The sequence below is a fragment of the Tachysurus vachellii genome, chromosome 8, assembly GCF_030014155.1.
Source record: "Tachysurus vachellii isolate PV-2020 chromosome 8, HZAU_Pvac_v1, whole genome shotgun sequence".
Taxonomy (NCBI): domain Eukaryota; kingdom Metazoa; phylum Chordata; class Actinopteri; order Siluriformes; family Bagridae; genus Tachysurus; species Tachysurus vachellii.
The window spans coordinates 19,049,888-19,073,426 of record NC_083467.1 but is presented as its reverse complement, the minus strand read 5'-3'; the positions used below and the strand labels follow the sequence as shown (position 1 = coordinate 19,073,426).

The following is a 23,539-nucleotide window of genomic DNA, read 5'->3' as shown; positions in this document are numbered from 1 at the left end:
TTATTATTTATTTATTTATTTATTTATTTATTTATTTATTTATTTATTTTATTTAAAGAAGCCAAAAAGATGCATTTTGGTCAAGTTTGAAATTTGTTGTTAAGTCACCCGTTTTGATGCAGTTAGCAGTTTATTTGTTAAAGAGTTGAACCTCTGTATGCATTGTCTGGTTCCATCATTCTGAGCAGTGTCAGGGTTGTTTGATCCTGTACACCACTGTGTGTGCACTTTGTGGTGCTTGTTTATGTATTTCAAGTTTAACATTTCCTTGTTCTCCAGTAGGGGAGAGTCTTCGTACAGCCCACAGTGCAGCATACTTTCACTGAGGTCGTAACTCGTGTGTTCATTTCACCTTTCACGTCTCTCGGCATTGGAATGTACCGAAAACATTCTGCTTTATGCCTCGTCCACATCCAGTTCAGAGCAGACAGTTTTGTTCACCGTGGTAGATTCTTGTCCTCCTTAATTTGCTGCCTTGCTTCCGAAAATCCCCCAAAAAAATACTTAATAAAAAGATCTAACGCTAACTCGTCATTTTTAAACAGTAGAAAACACAAACATTAAGCACGGTTTTGGTTTTTAATCTAGCTTTTTGTCTCACAAGGCTAAGCTGCTTCAATTTTATGCCCTACACACTGCAGGGATTTTGGATCATAGCTCCACACAGCTAAAACAAAGCTGATCGCTGATGAAACTCTGTGTGTCCGTGTTCCCCAAAGTGGGACTGAATGCAAATTTTTTTTTTTTTTTTTTGTAAAATTGATCTGCTGGAATAAATCGGACCTTTTATAAAACATTTTGGCATTAAAAAAAAATAAAAAATAAGTGTTTAATCTCAAGGTTTTGTCAAAAGAATACTATATATAATCTGATCCGTCTTTCTGTTTAATGGAGCTTCTGCATGTGTGCACGGTTGGAGTCTGTGGATAAAGGTCTTTTAGTTGCCTGATGCAGTCTTTAACCTCAGAGTCTTTATGTTGGTTTAGGCCAGAAGGTAATGTGTCCCTTAGGAGGTGCTGAAGCACAAAGGCACTGAATTACCTTTGACGCTCTGAACCCGTCTCCTATAACACATGTAGCTCTCTGCTCTCCGTCACAACCTAAGAGTTCAGCGAGGTTTCACCATGTAAACATGTCTGCTGTGATCCGTCCATAACCAAAAAACAGCAGTCAGTCACGCTGTCAAGCAGGAGATGAGACGGAAAGCGAGAGAAAGCGCGTAAGAACAAAAGATACATATAAGAAGAGACAATGAGAAGAGGCTGGAGAGAGAAGGAGGGGAAAAAGGGAAAGATTTTTAAAGCGGGTCTGCCAGAGAGGAGCTCAAAGGCACTCGTAGGTGTTTGAAATGCAGGATAAAAATATCTCACACTCTCATAGGTATTAAGGCATTAATCGAGCATTTACAAACATGATGTGGGAACTGGAAGGAATTTCATTTTATTTGTATAGCACCTTTTATATTTGGGGCAGTGGTGGCTCAAGTGGTTAAGGCTCTGGGTTATTGATTGAAGGATCAGGATTCATGTTTATATAAATGGGATGTATATGTAGACGTGATCAAGGCTTCCATGCCCCAGTTCAGCTTTACCGATGGACATAGTCACAGAGAAGCATTGATGTCATCAAGTCATCAAGTCATCAAGTAAAAGTAAAAGGTGTCATCAAGTCATCAAGTGCATTGATGACGTGACCATCTCCAAGACCATTACTACACGCTCCAACCAGAAGCCGTGGATGACTGCTAATGTGCGTGCTCTGCTGAGGACTAGAGACCTAGCCTTCAGAACAGGGGACAGGGCGGCCCTAAGAACAGCAAGGGCCAAACTGTCCCGAGCCATCAGAGAGGCAAAGTGCGCACACGCCCAGACTATCCACAGCCACTTCCAGGACAGCGGAGACACCCGGCGCATGTGGCAGGGCATACAGGCGATCACAAACTACAAGACAGCTTCACCTGCTTGTGATAGCGACGCCTCCCTCCCAGATGCGTTGAACGATTTCTACGCTCGGTTCGAGGTACAGAACAACGTAACGCAGAGGAAGTCCATCCCTCCCCCCGACGACCAGGTACTCTGTCTATCCACGGCCGACGTGAGGAGATCTCTATGCAGAGTTAACCCACGGAAGGCTGCTGGACCAGACAACATTCCTGGCAGGGTGCTCAGAGAATGTGCAGAACAGCTAGCGGATGTCTTTACGGACATCTTCAACATTTCCCTGAGCAGCGCCGTTGTTCCTACGTGCCTCAAAACTACCACCATCGTTCCTGTCCCAAAGAAGTCTACAGTGTCCTGCCTCAATGACTATCGTCCCGTTGCACTCACACCCATAGTTATGAAGTGCTTCGAGAAGCTCGTCATGAGGCACATCAAGACGCAGCTACCACCCTCACTGGACCCCCTACAGTTCGCGTATCGTCCAAACCGCTCCACAGACGATGCCATTGCCACAGCTCTCCACTTAGCCCTCACCCACCTGGACAATAAAGACACTTATGTACGAATGCTGTTCATAGACTTTAGTTCAGCATTCAATACAATCATCCCTCAGCACCTAATTGGGAAGCTGAGCCTGCTGGGACTAAACACCTCCCTCTGCAACTGGATCCTGGACTTCCTGACTGGGAGACCTCAGTCAGTCCGGATCGGGAACAGCATCTCCAGCACCACCACACTGAACACTGGAGCTCCTCAAGGCTGCGTGCTCAGTCCGCTGCTGTTCACTCTGCTGACTCACGACTGTGCAGCAACGCACAGATCGAATCATATTATCAAGTTCGCCGATGACACGACCGTGGTGGGTCTCATCAACAAGAACGACGAGTCAGCATACAGGGAGGAGGTGCAACAACTAACTGCCTGGTGTAGAGCCAACAACCTTTCTCTGAATGTGGATAAAACTAAAGAGATGGTTGTGGACTTCAGGAGAGCACGGAGTGACTACTCTCCGCTGAACATCGACGGATCATCTGTGGAGATCGTCAAGAGCACCAAATTTCTTGGTGTTCATCTAGCGGAGAACCTCACCTGGTCACTCCACACCAGCGCCATCACCAGGAAAGCCCAGCAGCGTCTCTACTTCCTACGAAGGCTGAGGAAGGCACATCTCCCTCCCCCCATCCTGACCATGTTCTACAGAGGGACCATTGAGAGCATCCTGAGCAGCTGCATCACTGTCTGGTTCGGGAACTGCACCATCTCAGAACGCAAGACCCTGCAGCGGATTGTGAGGACAGCGGAGAAGATCATTGGGGTCTCTCTTCCCTCTATCACAGACACTTACACCACACGCTGCATCCGCAAAGCCAACAGCATTGTGGATGACCCCACACACCCCTCACACACACTCTTCACCCTCCTGCCATCTGGAAAAAGGTACCGAAGCATTCGGGCCCTCACGACCAGACTGTGTAACAGTTTCTTCCCACAAGCCATCAGACTTCTCAACAACTGAAATGTACTGTACTGAGCACAACATACACACACATCATCTGTATGGACTGCATAGACCCTCACAAAACACACACACTGACACAACATACTGTTTACATGCTGCTTACAATCCAGCAAACTGTTTACATGCTGTTTTGCACACCTTGTCTGCTGTTTTTTGCACAAACTGTCCCAACATTTCAGCCGTTTTTGCACATACTGTACAATATCTCAGCCATTTCGCACATACTATATTAACACATACAGTATTAACACTGGTCGGTCGGCGCTGTTTCTGTGACTGTTTCTGTGACTGTTTACTATTTATTGTCTTTTGTGTACTGCATTTTTTGTACTTTTTGTATTGTCTTGTAACTTGTGTCTGCACTGTCATTGTCCTGCACTGTCTTGTCCTGCACTGTCTGGTCCTGCACTGTCTTTAGTCCTGCACTGTCTTTTGTCCTGCACTGTCTTGTCTGTCTTGTTTGTCTTGTCCTGCACTGTTTGCACCAGGTTGCACAGTTGCACTTTATGTGGCTAAGACTACTTACAAGTCTTTAGCCCTGTCTTTGTTTCTATGTAGCACCTTGATCCTGGAGAAACGTTGTCTCATTTCACTATGTACTGCAACAGCTATATATGGTTGAAATGACAATAAAAGCTTCTTGACTTGACTTGACTTGAGAGAAGCCTTGCAGAAATGTATAAATTGGAGCTTTTAAATTTAACCGTATCCCTCATTGAGTGTTTAGAACCAGATTGTTTTTATACATCGTATTTTACATTTATCCTGTTTGTTTGTGTGTGTGTGTGTGTGCATGTTTGTGCGTGTTTGTGTGTGCGCATGTGCGTGTGTGCTTGTGTGTTCAAAAGCTCAAAAACCTGCCTGAAATACCCGGAAGTGAAATGTCTTTTTCTATTCTCATTTCTATTTTATTTTTCTTTGCATTAAACTCATCGCACCTTTATACTGAAGCCTAGACATAAAAACGCACTTTCCCCACAGGATACAATCGCATTTTACCGAAAAACAAACACAAGCGGTGAAATACACGTCTGTCTGATCATAGACCATGACTAACTGTGACACTGTAACAGCTCTAGCCAGATAATAGTGGGTAGTAGATGATGAAGAGGAGAGGAAGGAGAGGAGTGCTTTAGCTCAATAAGCCCTGTCTGGTAAAGCATGCCTGGAGAGGCTCACCTGAAGCCGTGTAGACATGTTCAGTGTCAGCAGCTTGTGAGAGGAAGCCTGTGAGACTGCTTATCTTCTGCACAGCCAGATCTGCCCACTTTCATCACCCTTGACATATTTATGAAAAGCACCAGACTATAACCTCAACCTCCTGTACTGTACGAGTATGTGTGTGTGTGAGATAAAGCACAGATTTACTTTAGGTGGGAAACAGGATAAGACCGTGGCGACCTGGCACAGAGAGGCAGAGCAGCACACACTTTGGTCACCTCTGTACCTAACTGCTGTCACGTCTCATCAAGGTTAAGTGTTTAGAGGATGTTAGACAGATTGTTTTGTGTCTTTTTGTGAATTCAGGATACATGGAAACTAAAAAAAAAAAACAAATCATTTTTCTTTCTCTTGGTTTTGCTCTCTTTCTTTTTGCCCTTTTACACACTCATTGTTTCTCAGAAACATCTGATTGAAAGCATCCATTGATTTTTCCATTTATGGCTCCAGGTTTAAGTGCATCATGGGTGCTCTTTAAATCCTGATCAATATTTGACCCTGCAAATATTTTTGACGTGTATACATTTTGTATATGTTTAGTCAACACCCCAGAGACCCCATGCTGGCCTCAATATCATTTCAATGTTTTATGAGGTATGACTTCACAGTCTGTCACGCTTCTGCCCTTTCATAAGCCATCCTTATGGTCCTCATAAGCAGCAAGCTGTGAAGCCTTATTTTGTGCTTAGTTTTTTCCAGCTGCTGTTGCATTTATATGACATTAAATATTTAAGGCTTTTGAAATATTTTTATCGTAGAATGTAAACCTAATAATATTTGTCAATCTATTGTATAAACAAATCCCACATTCCCTCATGAGAGAGAGACAGAGAGAGAGAGACAGAGAGAGAGAGACAGAGAGAGAGAGACAGAGAGAGAGAGACAGAGAGAGAGAGACAGAGAGAGAGAAATGTGTGAGAGAGAGAGAGAGAGTGTGTGTGTGTGTGCGAGAGAGAGTGAGGGAGTGTGTGTGAGAGAGAGTGAGGGAGTGTGTGCGAGAGAGAGTGAGGGAGTGTGTGCGAGCGAGAGAGAGTGTGGGAGTGTGTGCGAGCGAGAGAGAGTGTGGGAGTGTGTGCGAGCGAGAGAGAGTGTGGGAGTGTGTGCGAGCGAGAGAGAGTGTGGGAGTGTGTGCGAGCGAGAGAGAGTGTGGGAGTGTGTGCGAGCGAGAGAGAGTGTGGGAGTGTGTGCGAGCGAGAGAGAGTGTGGGAGTGTGTGCGAGCGAGAGAGAGTGTGGGAGTGTGTGCGAGCGAGAGAGAGTGTGGGAGTGTGTGCGAGCGAGAGAGAGTGTGGGAGTGTGTGCGAGCGAGAGAGAGTGTGGGAGTGTGTGCGAGCGAGAGAGAGTGTGGGAGTGTGTGCGAGCGAGAGAGAGTGTGGGAGTGTGTGCGAGCGAGAGAGAGTGTGGGAGTGTGTGCGAGCGAGAGAGAGTGTGGGAGTGTGTGCGAGCGAGAGAGAGTGTGGGAGTGTGTGCGAGCGAGAGAGAGTGTGGGAGTGTGTGCGAGCGAGAGAGAGTGTGGGAGTGTGTGCGAGCGAGAGAGAGTGTGGGAGTGTGTGCGAGCGAGAGAGAGTGTGGGAGTGTGTGCGAGCGAGAGAGAGTGTGGGAGTGTGTGCGAGCGAGAGAGAGTGTGGGAGTGTGTGCGAGCGAGAGAGAGTGTGGGAGTGTGTGCGAGCGAGAGAGAGTGTGGGAGTGTGTGCGAGCGAGAGAGAGTGTGGGAGTGTGTGCGAGCGAGAGAGAGTGTGGGAGTGTGTGCGAGCGAGAGAGAGTGTGGGAGTGTGTGCGAGCGAGAGAGAGTGTGGGAGTGTGTGCGAGCGAGAGAGAGTGTGGGAGTGTGTGCGAGCGAGAGAGAGTGTGGGAGTGTGTGCGAGCGAGAGAGAGTGTGGGAGTGTGTGCGAGCGAGAGAGAGTGTGGGAGTGTGTGCGAGCGAGAGAGAGTGTGGGAGTGTGTGCGAGCGAGAGAGAGTGTGGGAGTGTGTGCGAGCGAGAGAGAGTGTGGGAGTGTGTGCGAGCGAGAGAGAGTGTGGGAGTGTGTGCGAGCGAGAGAGAGTGTGGGAGTGTGTGCGAGCGAGAGAGAGTGTGGGAGTGTGTGCGAGCGAGAGAGAGTGTGGGAGTGTGTGCGAGCGAGAGAGAGTGTGGGAGTGTGTGCGAGCGAGAGAGAGTGTGGGAGTGTGTGCGAGCGAGAGAGAGTGTGGGAGTGTGTGCGAGCGAGAGAGAGTGTGGGAGTGTGTGCGAGCGAGAGAGAGTGTGGGAGTGTGTGCGAGCGAGAGAGAGTGTGGGAGTGTGTGCGAGCGAGAGAGAGTGAGTGTGGGAGTGTGTGCGAGCGAGAGAGAGTGAGTGTGGGAGTGTGTGCGAGCGAGAGAGAGTGAGTGTGGGAGTGTGTGCGAGCGAGAGAGAGTGAGTGTGGGAGTGTGTGCGAGCGAGAGAGAGTGAGTGTGGGAGTGTGTGCGAGCGAGAGAGAGTGAGTGTGGGAGTGTGTGCGAGCGAGCGAGAGTGAGTGTGGGAGTGTGTGCGAGCGAGAGAGAGTGAGTGTGGGAGTGTGTGCGAGCGAGCGAGAGAGTGTGGGAGTGTGTGCGAGAGAGAATGTGGGAGTGTGTGCGAGCGAGAGAGAGTGAGTGTGGGAGTGTGTGCGAGCGAGAGAGAGTGAGTGTGGGAGTGTGTGCGAGCGAGAGAGAGTGAGTGTGGGAGTGTGTGCGAGCGAGAGAGAGAGTGTGGGAGTGTGTGCGAGAGAGCGAGAGAGTGTGGGAGTGTGTGCGAGAGAGAGTGTGGGAGTGTGTGCGAGAGAGAATGTGGGAGTGTGTGCGAGCGAGAGAGAGAGAGTGTGGGAGTGTGTGCGAGCGAGAGAGAGAGTGTGGGAGTGTGTGCGAGAGAGCGAGAGAGACAGCGTGTGTGTGTGAGTGAGAGTGTGCGCGTGAGAGAGACAGCGTGTGTGTGTGTGTGTGTGAGAGTGCGCGCGTGAGAGAGACAGCGTGTGTGTGTGTGTGAGAGAGACAAAGAGTGTGACAGAGACAGAGTGTGACAGGTAGAATATAACCCTGGTGGAATATGGGTGGTAGGAAGAGAAGTTAAATAAAAAAAATAAATGAAAAACGGTTGAAATGAAGAGGTGTGGGGAGAGAGAGAGAGAGAGAGAGAGAGAGATAGAGAGGGCCAGCCCAGGGTGAACTAAAAAGCGAGATGGATGAAACGACAGAGAGATACTCTAATGACTAAAGACCCCCAGGGCTGCAGTTTTAGCCCACAGAGCACGACGTCCTCCGACTCGCTCTTCTCAATCTCTCAGCCTGGATCCACACTCCTCAGCTTCCTGACATTCCCATCCATTATAAACCCACTCTAATGGTTCCACACTGCCGCCTGATGAATTGGGAGCCGAGGATCCACATCTGAATGAACAACAAAAAAAAAATGCATAAGGAGCAGGAAGTTGGCAATGCCAACTCACTCAAAGCTGAAATCTAATCTTCGTCTTCAGAGGCGATCAGCAGCTGCACTGGGCTAATGGCTGAGGGTGATGAATGCTGGAGAAGAGCTGTGTCTCTCACTCGAGCACGGTCTGTCTGTGGGGTTTAGATGATTCAGATGCTACTGGCTGATGGTTGTGTAAAAGGCTAAGCCATGTAACAACATTATATTGTTGCTACGACACGTGTCATAGTTTTAAATAGCACCGGTAGCTTTTAGATAGAAGTGTTATATTTAAAAGTCTTAATTACAAATACCAGCTCATATTACTCGTGGTTCATATCGTCTAGTGTAGAAACATCTATATTAGATCGTATTATATACGATTTTTCTTTGATTTTCAGAATTAAATAACATTTTCTACTGGAATTTTTCAAAATTTGCAAACCTTTTTAAATGAATGTTTTAAACACAGAAATGCAGAATCGCTTTGTTCTACGTTTGTTTTATTAGTAGTAAACGGTGTATTATTATGTTTGTGCGTTTTCTTTATTGCAGCACTGCTGTATTGCTGGCAGTTTGTGAGCAACACTATAAATTGCTGCATAGCATGTAGTGTAGCTTTTGATATACTTTTCATATCCCACCACCTGTTAGAGATGTGAACTTTTCCTGTTTTCACTCACTAGTGAATATATCATGGGATTATCTGTACTAAATCACCACTGTGATCAGTTTCTTCATCCCTTTATGGATTCCTGTCAGCACTGTGACCACAAGTATCATAGCGATGTAAACCGGAGCACACGTGGAAGGCACATGACGAATGTCGCACAGCTACAGGCTAAGATACTGACCAGATATTCAGAAAAGCTTTTGCTTTGTGTGTTTCTTTTTGTTATTTCTCTATATTTCTTCTTATGGAACTTCTTCATGGCAGAAGTATTCCCTAATGGCAGTGTCCTTGTTCAGCAGGGTATCACACCCTGCCTCACTACAGGAATTGTTCAGGAATGGTTTGAGGAACAGTCTGAAGAACATGACAGAGAGTGCAAGGTGTTGACATGGCTAACAAATTTCCCAGATCTCAGTCTGATCAAGCATCTGCGGGATGTGTTGAAGGACCCACCTTGCAATTTACAGGACTTAAAAGATCTGCTGCTAACGTCTTGGTGCCTGATGCCACATCACACCTTCAGAGGTCTTGTGGAGTCCATGGTTTAGGTCAGAGCTGTTTTGGTGGCCCAAAGGGAACCTACATAATATTCCATTTTTATATTTTTAAGCATTTAATATGTCGGTCTATCACTTCCTTTATCTATATACGTCTGTCGAATGGATTTACAACGACTTATAATGGCTCTGAGCTGATAAAAAGCCTGGCAGCAACCACTTGAGAGTGCTGGGATTTGAACTCAGAACATCCATTTAGACCAGAGTGATAACTGCAAAGCTACTCCTGCGCTGTATATCTGTCTCTGTGTGTAAATATATTCTTGTTGAAGCTCTGGGCACGTACAGTTTGGAGGAGTTTTCTCTCCCACTGAGCTTGTCATCATCATCATCCACATAAGAGGATGTCCCTCTACATCTCGGTGATTATGCCCTTGATGAAGTGGTGTTTGTGAGATTTGTAGCTTTCCATCAAGGCCATGCTCTTGTACTGGCCTGTTTGTTAGGGATAATTGTCATGATGGAGAGGAGCCTCACGATGGCTGTCCCTCTGAGCAGCTGAGGCCTGCTGTAAGCCAGAGTCCCTTTATTCTCCACATACCCCCCGTGGTGCCAAGCAGGCAGGGATGGAGCCATGACGGTTGCAATCAAGCTCTACCGAGCCTGTTTTTGCAGGCCAGGGGGAAACATGGCTACTGGTGCATGTAGGGACTGAAAAGTGTGATTGGTATTGGGAACAGTTTACCTCCTGCTGAAAGTGTGGAAACTCTCTCCATCCCTCTATACATTTTTCAACCAGCTCTGACTTGCTATTAGCTGTAAATGTTACACAAGTGTTTTGTAATGATTGATTTAGGTGTAAAGAGTTGTTCAGAAACATATCCCTGCTAGTTACATTCCCAGGTCCCTGAGCAGTCTTTGCACTTTCCTGTAGGAAAAAAATTAAGTCATTTTTGCATGTTTTCCTTCAGTTTTTCAGTGGAATGGCTGTTGTTGAACCCTTGGAGGTCTTTTACTGAAAGTGCTGTTGCATGTCTTTTTTTAAAGGTTTGTAAAAGCCAACAAATTTGAAAACGCGGTATGCTTGAAGGAGGCAGTGGTTTGGAATTGACAAAGTATAATGTAAATGTCCCAGACATCGTCGCTGCTTCTGTGTTTGCTGCTCAAAAAACATAATATTCCCTTCAACCCTCCTGGCTGTTTCTCTATTCTTCCTTCCTTACCTCCATCCCCCAATCACTCCATTTTTTGATGTGCCCATTGTCCCTAAGAAGCATATTACTCAGTGTCAGTCACTCTCGCCGTCTCTTGCGCTCGCTCTCTCGCGCTCTCTCTCTCTGTCTCTCTCTCTGTCTCTCTCTCTCTTACACACACACACACACACACACACACACACACACACACACACACACACATGCATACTCTCTCTCCATCTCTAACAGCATGTGATAAATAAACTGATAATATGCAGAGACATGAACATCAAACAGTGGGAGAACAAATGTGTAGTCATGAAGTGCAGCAGTATTTTGCTGTTGTTGCTGAGATTTTCAGATCTTTCTTTTGAGTTTTCTCTGAGAATTTTTGTTTATTTATTTATTTATTTTTGCTGACACTGTACTACTTAATGAAAGATTTCCCCATTAAGTCACTGTTTTAATAATCTATTGTATTCTGAATTCTATGAGTCACTTTTAACCATTGTGAATACTCTCTGATTGCAGCCTTGTGATGAGTATGTGTGTGTGTGTGTGTGTGTGTGTGTGTGTGTGTGTGTGTGTTTAAGGCACACCACTCATGGTAAGGAGCAGCAGTGATTCAGCTCTGGGCCCCTCGGGAGAGAACGGATCTGCACAGGTAATTAATGACAGACTAACTCTGTAACAGACACAAACACCACTCAATTGCATTACTCATATCATGTGTCTCATATTATTAGTGTTATTTTATATATACACGTGTGTGTATGTATGTGTGTGTATATATATATTTATATATATCTAAAATATTTTAATATATAAGCACGTATTTTGTGTTAGTACTTTGATTGCAATTATTGAATTATTGTTGATTTTACTGTTAAAAGTATTACTGAAGATATTTAATTATTATAGTACTTTTACTAACCTAATTCTTTCATACATTAAACCAAAGCTTGAAGGACTTTCAGAAAATAAGCGTAAGTAGAAGGAAGTAAAATGAATATGATCAGATTTGAGGGCTATAGTCATGGCTCATTAGCTCCAGTACTTTTCTGTTGAAATATTCTTTTTTCTTTCACATAAAAGAGGCCAAAAACATCTCAAACCCTACATTTCTTTATTTGCTAAATGATTTTTGGGAAATCTTGCTCTATAATTAGTGCTCTTTGTTTGGCATGAAAAGATGAAATAAAAGGCGTCCTTTTTTTTTGTGAGAGTGGCTATGAAAAGGTAGCAGATTTCATGCCACAGCTTTGCTTTTTAACCCAGTCATTTACTTGTATTCTGTCATGTGCTTATATTCATTAGTATCCTATTTATATGTTTGCTGATTCACACTAGAATAATAAAGTGCGAGTGTGGACAGGTAAACGCTTCTATTGTGTTATAGAGTGGTAGAGATGGAACTGTGTTTACGGTCCTTCCCAGCGTTAGCGGAGCGTCCTGTCTGTCTGTCTGTCTGTATGAGAGGAGTGGCTCCCACAGTCCTGCTTAATGGCCTGGTTCCAGATAGATGGGAGTTTTTTATTATTACCATGTTGCTTATTCAAGTTCTTTTATGGGAGCACAGTGAATGACATTAATACTCTTCTGTCTCTTGAGTCTCCTAGGTTTCCTCTTGTTTTTATAATTTTTTCCCTGTTACATTCTTTCCAATGACTTTAAAATGAATGAAAAATCAATCTGTTTATTGCCTGACGATGGTGCAGTCCTTACTGACACTTACTGTCCTGCAGAAACTGAGTACTCTGTAAGGAACACTAAATAGTTACTGATATAAAACAGGGTAAACGTCAACATTTTTTAAAAACCCATATAAATTCATATGGTCTTCAGTGACTTCAACATAATTCATTCAGAAACATTGTCTGCAAGGGTTTTGCAGAAAGTAAACCACCTTCACCAAACTACAAGCTCGCATCTCCTATGTGGTTTTGCAAAGGTTGTACTAACAGCTGTTAAAATTTTATGGCCTACAGGAAGATGATTACCTGCTGCAAAGTGGCAATCAGACATTTGGACACACAGCATATGTGTCTATGGAGTTTACCCAGCTGCCATGTGCACTGTGTAGCAAGCAAAGCCTTTTCTGTCTGGCTTCTATCACTTTATTTTGTTAATGGATGCCAGCCAAACATGGTCCCGGTGTGTGCACTGAGGCATTAATATAAAGTGCTGGATTAATTATTTTTTCATCTTGTCATACATGTAGTTTTTGCGAGGGTGCGTGTTCTAAATCCGCTTGATCGTTCCTGCCGGATCGGGTGATATCATGCTTTTCTTCAAGTGTCTGGCTGTGGGGGGGTTTTGCTCCTTTTGTCCACTTCCTTTCACACTTGACTGAAGCCTCTTCTGATGCTCCTGATATCACCCTGCATTTCAGCCCATGTTAGGTTCTCAGAAGCTGTCTGTCCTCCCCCTGTCTCTCCCTCAATCCTATCCTGCCTGACAGAATCAGGAAACTCCTCTCGGTAGGTGACAAGAATTGGGGAGCGGACAGCGGAACGATGACATTGAAGAGCGTTTTCACCCACACAGCTCAACCAGCCACCCGGAACGCTCCCTAAAACATTCTCACATAGAAGAACTTCCTCTCCGTGCAACCTGAGTCAACCCTCCTTCTTCCTGCTTTACCATGTTTGTTTCCTCCAGATCTTTTTTTTCTCTTTCCATTTGTTTTTCTGTCCTCACTTTTTGTTTGATATTCATTAAGTGGTTGGTTGTTCCAACATTCCTATTATCCCAAGGCTTCTCCACACCTGTGGTCAGCCCCTCTCTCTCTCTCTCTCTCTCTCTCTCTCTCCATCTTTCTCCACATCTCTTTTTGATCATCTGTGTCTGAGCCTCCAAGCAGCCATCATGGCTCTAGGTTTTGTTTTTATTCAATATAAGAAGCTTTTCATTTTCTACCACATCAGAGATTCAGGCTGAGATATAACTAGCTTTTCAGCGGAATATGGGATAGACATCAAGTCCAAATGGTGAAATTATGCACGAACTGATTTGCCATTTTTACACTTTAATGTGGACAGTACAGCAGATGGCATGCATGATTTGGAAGGCGTAAAGGAACAGAGGGAAAAAAAAAGGATACAAGAAAGAAATAATGAAAAGCAAGGATAGAAAACATTGAGCCTAAGAACAGCAGCATGAGGTTGGGATTGCTTAGTCAGGTGTCTCTTTATCATGCATATCTGCCTTTAGTTCTACATTTTATACTCCCTCCTGTTGTCTCTGAGTCTTTATTGTGGTTCAGTAAGACCTGGCTACAAAACCTCAGAGCCAGAACATGGGTTTAAATACAGCTGCCTGGCTCAGTTTTCCTTCAGATCTTCTGAAAAAGAAACCACCAAAAAAACCTTTGAAATGCAGCTCTTGCATCTAACTGATAGTGATGTGTGGCTTCTAGTTTCTGCAAACGTAAGCTGGGGAGTTGTGGTCACCCCACCCGTCATCATCCAACCTCAAACTCTAAATCACTCCAAGCTCTAGTTTCAATTTAAATTCTGAGACATTTTCAGATCAGAAACGAGTTTTGTAATTTTGGCAGGCACCTATTTTACTTTTGGAGATTGTCCAGAACTGGAATCCATGAATGATGCAAAGAAGCTGCCATGTAAATCTCAGTCTCTGTGAAACGCTGTTATTGCTGTATTTCCCTTGAGCTTAAATTAAAGACAGGCGTTGTTTTCCCTGCTGATGGGTTGTTGTACTTGTGGACATGGTTTGAGTTCTCAGCGAAAATCCCATTGGTCACCTCTCTAGAGGTCTGCCTTGGACGGTAGTCTCCATTATTTCCAACTTCTTTTGTGATGGTAAGCTTTGAGGGTTCAGAGGTCTAATGAGAAACAGAGAGCAGTCATTGCACAAATAATTAGCTTGATTAAAGACAAAATGTTCAACAGTCAAATGTGTTTTTGATGTAGTGTAGTTAGATGTAGATCATTGATTCTTTGTATATTACAACAGCATTATGGTCTGGTGTATCCCAGCTCATTCCATTCAAACTGTCAGATGTGATGACAGTTCAGCTGTTTCAGCAGTCACTGTGTGATGTAATTCACTCCGGATGTAAAGACCTTGACACTTTGTCTTAGCTAGAGACTCAGATTTCCATTTGGGAAATACAGCAGGATTAAGTTCATTTTATGATTTCATCCCAAATGCAGTCCAAGGCCACACTAGCAATGACCTTTCATTCAGATCCTTAATGTTCCAGAGCTCCAAAGTTGCCTCGTATCTCTAAGGAAATCAGGAGACAGGTGAGTGAGTGAGTGAGTGAGGTTTTAGACAAATTAAAGGTCCAAATCCAAAAATCTGTTTTAGAACTGAACAGCCAACAGAGGTGTGAGTTTTGAGAATTTGGTGTATGTATGTATGTATGTATGTATGTATGTATGCCTGTGTGCTTATAAATATAATATTATACATATTAAACCATACAGTATATATGTATATATACACTGTGTGCACAATTATTAGGCCTAGTTGTATTTTTGAGGATTACTTTTTTTATTGTACAACTACAGTACAGTGCTCTTGGTCAATCCAAAATGTTAACAAACCCTCAAACCCGAACATTTAAGTAGTAAAAGTGAAGTTTTGGCTTTCTTAAGAGAATATCTGTATGTACACCGTTATTAGGCAACTATTAGTGTGCAGAATTATTAAGCAACTAAATGAAAAACAAAGATTTTCCCGTCTCACTTGTTTATTTTCACCTGTTAAAGTGAGAATAATAAACAAACTCAAAATTTACAAATAAACATTTCTGAAATTAAAAAAAAAATCTCAGTGACCAATATAGCCACTCTTCTTTTCGATAACAATCACAAGCCTTCCATTCACGGAGTCAGTCAGTTTCTTGATCTGGTCAGAATCAACTTTTTGTGCAGCCGCAACCACACTGACTCCTAGACACTGTTCAGAGAGGTGTACTGTTTACCGTCACTGTAAATCTCCTGCTTAAGAAGGGCCCAATAGTTCTCAGTAGGGTTTAAGTCAGGTGAAGAACAGGGCCATGTCATTAGTTTTTAATCTTTAAGGCCTTTACTGGCCAGCCACGCAGTGGAGTACTTTGATGCATGTGATGGAGCGTTGTCTTGAATAAAAATTAAAGTCTTCTTGAAAGATGCAGACTTTTTCCTGTACCACTGCTTGAAGAAAGTGTCTTCTAAAAATTGGCAGTAGGTCTGAGAGTTTCGGGTTTTCAACCCGAAAAGGTCCAACTAGCTCATCTTTAATAATTCCTGCCCATACCAGTACCCCACCTCCACCTTGCTGCCGTCTGAGTTGAAGTGGAGCTCTGTGTCCGTTAGTGATCCAACCACGGGCCCATCCATCTGGTCTGTCAAGAGTCACTCTCATCTCATCAGTCCACAAAACCTTGTAAAAATCTGTCTTCAGATATTTCTTGGCCCATTCTTGACGTTTCAACTTATGTGTCTTGTTCAGAGGTGGTCGGGTTTCAGCCTTTCTAACCTTTGGCCATGCCTCTGAGAACTGAAAACCTCGTACTTCTTGACACTCCAGGTAGGTTGCAGCACTGGAGGATAATGGGTTCCTGGTAGCATCATGTTTGATTCTTCTCAAATCTTTGGCAGTTAATTTGCATCTTTTCTTCTCGACACGTTTTTTGCGACCCTGTTGACTATTTACAACAAAACATTTGATAATTTTGTGATCACCCCCCAAAATCCTAGATATTTCAAGAGTCCCTCTGAAAGACTTTTTACGATTTTTGACTTTTCAGAGTCAGTTAAATCTCTTTTTTGGCCCATTTTTCCTGAGGAGAAGAATCTGCCTAATAATTATGCACACCTTGATATAGGGTGTTGATCTCCTTAGGCCACACCCTCCCTCGTTACACAAATACACATCACCTGATATGCATTAAATCCAATAAGCATTCAAGTTTATACAGCTTGGAGTTGGGAATTATGGATAAAATAATGATATGGTCAAAATAATCACTTGTCTAATAATTGTGCACACAGTGTATGTATATATATATATATTTCCTTGATGATTATGTGATTATGTCCTGTCCACAGTGAATTTTGAAAAGACCCAAGACCTTTTTCATTTCCAATAAAGCGTTCTTTCTTGGACGTCACTGTTATACAAAGCAGTGAAACAGAATTGATATACATGATACAGAAAATAGTATCATTAAATTACATAATAGTTGCCTACAGAGCATCGTATTGGACGGCTTGTCATTTTGGCTTCATAAAAACCTGTTTTATTAGAATCGTTCCCTTTTTATTTCGTTTAGCAGTGATGCTGTACGTCTTTCATTCAGAAAACCACGTCCTCCACTGGTTGCTTTAGTACCCAGCAGGCTAAGTGCATTGGTGCTTGGACCTTGTTAGTGCCGGTTGCAGCTATATTTAGTTGACGTGTTTTGCTTTGTGGTCTTATGGCCCCTGTCTGTCTTTGCTCTCACTTTTGAAGCTATGATTTTCTAAAGCCAAAAGATGGTGTGCTGCTCCGTCCTTCCTTTTTTATATTTATTTAAAGGTTGCATTAAAAAACTCTTCTGTTTCTTGCATAGCTGTTCACACTCACTGCCCATTAATACCAATTCAGCTACCTTTTTTCAGCTCAATGGGGGTAATTAAACTGTCACTTTTTACAGATGAAAGCACTCTTAAAGGGAAGGTGGTAAGAGAATGCACATTCCAGTGTATATTTGTGTGTGATTAGGGACTTGATTGCCTTATTGTTGTCACTGTAACACTTTGCATCTCATTTACTTGTAATTTCCGTGTTCAGACACATGCCACTTGCCTTGGGCCTCAATGCCAGAAGCTCAATTTTCACAGGTTTCTCAACTTGTAAGAATATCTTCTGTATCTCACTTAAAACCTGCAAGTGCCTTAGATGTGCCCAGTTTGACTAGATCATTGCTTACTCAATTGCTTGGCATAGTGCCTGCAGAGACAGGGGACTTTCACCTGCGTTTCCATGTAGTGATGTTCCATACGCTCCAATTCAGAGAGTGAGAGGAAGAAAACTTTTATAACCCAAAAGTATAATACTATCCTATCATGATCGAGCACAAGTGTAGCCAAGGGTGACAAATATTCTTAAATGCTTTTGCATCGACACAAGCATACAGGCAGATTTAGTTAAGACTCGTAGATCAGAGTCTAAAATTTGAAACTTTTTACAGTCAAGTTGTGAGCATTTTTGATCACGTTACCTCATGCCAAAATATATAAGATGGTGCATTGAGATTTTTTTGACAATATACGAATTAGACTAGACTATTTGTCTAGAACTACCTTTAAGTTCTTAGCATTAGTGGATGGATAGACAGTGAATGTCAAGATTACTGAAGGCCTATTGTTAATTTATTTATTTATTTATTTATTTATTTTTACCCCCACCCCGCCACCCAAAACAAAAACAAACCCCCAGACAAAGACACACACACACTCACGCACGCACGCACAAACACCCGACATCCCCCTGTTAAAACAACTGAAGAAACGGAAAAAAAAGGTTATGCATACAGTCCAATTTTTGACCGAATTAGAACTCTAATCAGGTAACACCTGTAGTCTCCTAAAGTAAGAAATAACAAGTTGCCACTTGCAAAAAAAGGTATCAGTAGAACCCCTCAGTGTATATTTTATTTTCTCCAACTTAAGAAAGAGCATCAAATCCTTAAACCACTGAGAGATGGAGGGACATCATATTGTTTTCCAGTGTAGAAGTATACATCGTCTGGCCAACAAAGATGAGAAGGCTAAAACATCTTTGTGTACAGAACTCAGTGATAGGCCTATTGTTGATGATGGTCTGTAGGTGTGTTGCTCAGACTTTTTAAAGAATGTTTTAATTTCTATACGACAGTGGTGTGAGAGGGAAAACCACTATAGAATAAGTGTCTACCAGTAATAGGCCCTTGTAGAACACCAGTAAGATCATGCACATTCCACAAGGGCCTGTTAACCCCTGTACATGATGCATGGAATACAAAAGAAATGGAAGAAGATATTTGGATTCAGATTCCATCTATGACGAGGATCTTTTAGAAACACATGGTACACGGTGATGTTCCCTGTTTGATGAAAGTATAACTATTGTTATATATCAGCATAATGCTAATTTGTCAGAGATTTATGATTGTGCACGCATGAGTACTAGAGATAAGCGAGATCCTTCTACCTCTAAAATACTGATGTAAAATTGAATCATACATCATTATGAAAATGTCACTGCACTGAACTACTGATGCACTCAGAGGTTTTTCAGTAATTTATTTATTTTTAAGCATATTAATAATATGCTTTTTTATATTCTGTCTGCTACGCTGCGTATTATTGGGCTGCTACGCTATGTGCATGCTAGCATCATGATGTTGACTGCTTTATGTTTGAGTTTGCATTAAGACCACAAAGATTCGGGGGGTTGTTTTTCATACAAAGATTGTTGTCTCTGCCTTCAGCAGTTCATTTTGTTATCAGTTCTGTAAAACCCAGAATCCATAAAATAATTAGAGAAGCAGAATATTAATTGCAGCAGCCACGTAGGTCAAATACACACTCACTGACCACTTTGATATGAACATCTGTATACCAGTCGTTCATGCAGTTATCCAGTCAGACACTCATGTGACAGCAGTGCAATGCGTATAATCATGCAGCTGCTGGTCATGAGCTTCAGTTAATGTGCACATTAAATAATCGAATGGGGAAGAAATGTGATCTTGGTGATTGGGCTGGTTGAATGGGATTGTCACACACAGTTTCCAGACTTTACTCATCAGGGGATTGCCATTAGTGTTCTGTGACCATTCTCATTCGTAAAGAGGTCAGAGGAGAGCAGCCAGACTGGTTTCAGTCAAACAAGAAGTCTCTGGTAGCTTAAATCAGCACTCTGTGCAACTACGGGGAACAGAAAAGCATCTCAGAATGCAGAAGTTGTGCATCGTTAGGTAGACGTGCTACAGAAGACTGCATCAGGTTCCACTTCTGTCAGCCAAGAAGAGGACTGTAAAAAATAAAAAAAATGTATGAAAATAAAACAATAAGGGTGAAGATCTTAATAAAGAACAAGGTTATTCCAGCGTAGCAGTGACAAAATACAGTGCATGAAGTACTTTGGGTCCATTGGAGTCAGTAAGAACACAGGACAAAGCATTTTATACTGTTTTTCCTCTTTGTAGTTTAAATGGGGTTTTCCTCTGAATGTGTATTGAGCTTAAGAACTGAGTGTCTACCAAATGGCAGGGATACACCTTGTTGTCTAGCCGAATGTCTTTAAATGTTAATCATGGGTCACATACACCTTGGCTTGGTTTTGTTACAATTGTTATAAACCAAATGGTCACTTTAAATGGTAATCACGGTCACATAGACCCTTTGTTAGTGGCGATCCTTGGTGTCCTGCTGCCACTCCCATACTAACGATTTAAACAAGTTTATTCATTTAGAGTTCTAAACTTATTACTTTGATACGTAAGCCTTTTTAGGAATGAGCTCTTTCCGATGTGTATCTTGGAGTGGAATCTGGGTGCATTTATCTGTAATTTCTTACAGGACCCATGGTCCAGAGTCTCAGAACCATCAAATTTCACTGCTGTGGCCTTAAGTGCTCATATGTATGAATGTTGTAAATGTAAGTCGCTCTGGAAGAGGGAGTCTACCCAATACTGTAAATCTAGATCTAAGGGGAAACTGAGACTGCAGTGGGCACAGACTCACTGAAACATTGCCTGGTCTTTTTCTAGTCTTCACTGGTCCAGTTACTTTGATCCTGTGCCCACTGTAGCCTTAGAGACTCCTGCGCTTAGCAGCTAAGAGTGAAACTAGATGTTATGCATTGTGCTGCTTCCACATGATTTGACTTGGATTGTATTGTGTTGACTTGTGGTGAGCAGGTCACTGGAGAGAATACTGTGTTTATTTTACAGTTTATTTTAACTCTAAAGACTAGATGCTAGAGAAATCACTGACACTTGTTTTTTTTTTTTAATGATTAAATTCTATTAAATAATTAAATAAAAAGTAATAAATTATTTTTGGTTATGCCTATTCAGATGCATTGTGGGATTCTTTTATTTTACTTATTGCACGGTATTTTCTGTAATATCTTATGCCTCACTTTTGTTTGAATATCACATTTTCATATTACAGCAATTTGTGCAAAAGCATGTCAAAAATCTCTAACAAGACTGTAGTGAACTCGGAGGAAAAAAAGTAAACGCACAAAGCAGTCTTCAGAAGACATTAACAGTATTTTGTCTTGTGTTCGACTCAATAGATCTTTGTCATGTTGTTGGGGGATTGAACTTTTTTGACTATTTTTTTCTCTTAGAGCAGTGAGGGGACAAGACCCACAGTAAAGCTCATAAATGTAGACGTGCAAATTGCACGGTTCAGCAGGGCCATTAACATGTCACTGTCTGGACTGCTCTTTCTCAGGTTCTTAATCTTTTGTGCTCTTTTATTGCATTAATATCACCAGTATCAAAGACTATAGTGGTAAAGGAAAAGAACAACACTTAGACTGGTGGCAATTTCTGGAGTTTTTGAAGCTTTTGAGGCTTTTAACAGTCTGATGGTTCAAATTATGGTCTGAATTTTATAAAATGTTAAGCAGAGCTCGTTAAAGAGAAAAGTCACCTCCAATGACATGCCTGTTTATAATGAGATCATGTTCTCACTTGACTTTTTTTTTTTTTTCTTTAACTTTTACTTTTTTCAAGTTGGTCTTTCACATATTTTCACTTTGGTTAATGGTTTTCTACAGTATCCAAATTGCCGTTCAGCTGTTCTTGCAGCAGCACTTATAGTCCTTTAGTCTATCCAGCTATCTTCATCTGTACACTTAAATTGTTTTCTGCAACTTAAATCTTTATGCTAATAACCGTATCCTTTATCAGTGGTATTGATCTTATCTTATAGCTCGAGTCTCTGCTGTAATAACTGCATCATATAGTTGGATTCATTCTGTAACTTTTAGTCTGAACGTCTGCTTTCTTTCTGGATACAACACTGATGTTTGCTGGCGAGTACGAAAATTTTTTCCTTTTTCTTTTATTAAACAGCGAAAAGAAAAATCTAACCATTATCCTTTGTTTCAGTTAATCACCATTTGGTTTTCTCCTCTTAGTTCAGTTCTTTTTATTGTCCACATGGGTAAATTGATTTGCAACTTGGTACACCACTTAATAAAACCATTGACAATTTCGAAAAAGAATTAGAATTTAATGCATTTTAAATTAAGCATAATTGTGTCTGTTGCTTTGAGCCCTAAGAAATATATACCACCGTCTTTCTGAAGGAAGATTTCTAAATTATCTAAAGACTCTAGCTTCAGATATATCAGATTGAGTTTCTGATGCTTTCTGACTGTCCTGCTAGTAACTTCAGTCATTTTATCTATGCACTTTTGTTCCTGATATTCAGATTACCTTTAAAGGATAGAAGACCAAATTTTAAAACTGACTCAGTTAACAGTAAGTAACACTCAGTAACAACAACTATTAAACATGATTATAAATGAACTAGCAATAACAGTGTGTTCTGTTGATGTCAGAGCGACAACCAACCACTAACATCTCACAGAAATAACAAAAATACAGCATCATCCAACAAACCCTAGGCACATCGTTCATATTTCAATTTAAACATATCGCATGTGTTTGAGCGCACTATCCTGTTAGACAGTAAGTCATGCTTTAGCATTAGAACTTCTCTTCACTGGAACCAAGGGGCTCAGACCTGTTCCTGCATGACAATTCCCCTGTGCGCAACGCCAGAGCCGAAAAAAACACGGCATGACAATTTTAGAGTAAAAGCACCGGTGTGACCTCAAGCCCTCTGAACTCCTTCAGAACGACCTGCAACATTGACTACACCTCAGGGCTCCTTACCTGACATTACCTCAGTGCCTGAGCTCACCAAAGCGCTTGAACATAAATCCTCACAGCCTTATATCACATTTTACTGTAGAGGAAAGCCTTTCTAGAAGAGTGGAGTTGACTGCTTCTAACAGCCGACTAGGACTGAGTCTGGAATGAGATGTTAAAAAAAAAAACACAGGGGTGTGACGGAGAGGTGTTAACAAACGTGTGGACATGTAGTGTATGACGTTACATGTGGACAAGCCTATCTGCTTTATTGTACTCTGCATGCCCCTTTACATTTATTTTCTCTGTACTTTCATCAGTTCATTTATATCCTTCACTTAAAGCAGCATGCTTTCCCTCCAAAAAAAAAAAATACCTGTGCTCCTCTGCCACTCTCACATTTTTTCTTGTATTTTGTGTGAACTGTGATGGTGACGGCCAGATGCCTGCTTCCTGTGTTCCTCCCCCCAGATGCCAGCACGTCGGCATGTCGATCACGAGGTAGTGAGGCCTGAGAAATGACAGTGTTGGAGCTTACTAATGCACTCTAAGCTGCTACAGTCTGAGAGACAGACACAGGGAAAAGGTGGCAAGAGCTTCTGGTAATAGGCCTGAGTAATTGTTCAGATTGTCACTTGGCCTTTACAGGAGAAATAAGTGGGCCAAAGAGAAAGAAAAGGGCCTGCAGCATGGCCTCTGCTGCCTGCAAAAAACTGTGGCAGGTTTTTAAAAGATCTGATGAAAAATGTTCTTCACATCACACTGCGAGTTTAAATAGCAGCTGATTGTACAGAGATCCCCACAGTGCTGGCTATTGGCGGACATTGTTTGAAGCAATTATATATTTAATCTATCCGGTTTTAATCAGTATTTTAATTCATAATGGCTTTCAACTTTCAAATCATTCAAGTACTTCATTTTCTTTCATCTTGATAATTAGGTGGTCTAATTTTCAGACAAATTATATATTCACTTTTTTTTGTTGTTTTATTTTTTTTATTATTATTTATTAATTTTATCTCGGCTAGACACAGCTAGCGTGCAGTACTTTTACATCCGGATTTATTTATTTTTTTCTCCTCGCTGCTTTCAGAGGTCTTTGTTTGCAGATGAGGAATATGCACATTGCATGTAAATCTTACGCTAAATATGTTAATAACATTATGAACACTTTAAAGCTTCTTTTGTCTGGGAAGCGCAGTGCTGAAAGATGATGGTGACT

The 23,539-nt window shown here is 42.1% G+C and overlaps 1 protein-coding gene across 7 annotated transcripts in view; it reads left to right on the top strand.

Moving 5' to 3' along the window:
• Positions 1-23,539, top strand: part of pard3bb (par-3 family cell polarity regulator beta b) — a 256,531-nt gene that overhangs the window by 67,085 nt on the left and 165,907 nt on the right. For all 7 annotated transcript variants that reach the window (XM_060876753.1, XM_060876749.1, XM_060876750.1 and 4 more), the window contains exon 5: positions 11,036-11,106. In XM_060876753.1, coding sequence (XP_060732736.1) covers positions 11,036-11,106 — 71 coding nt within the window. The remainder of the gene's footprint in view (positions 1-11,035; positions 11,107-23,539) is intronic.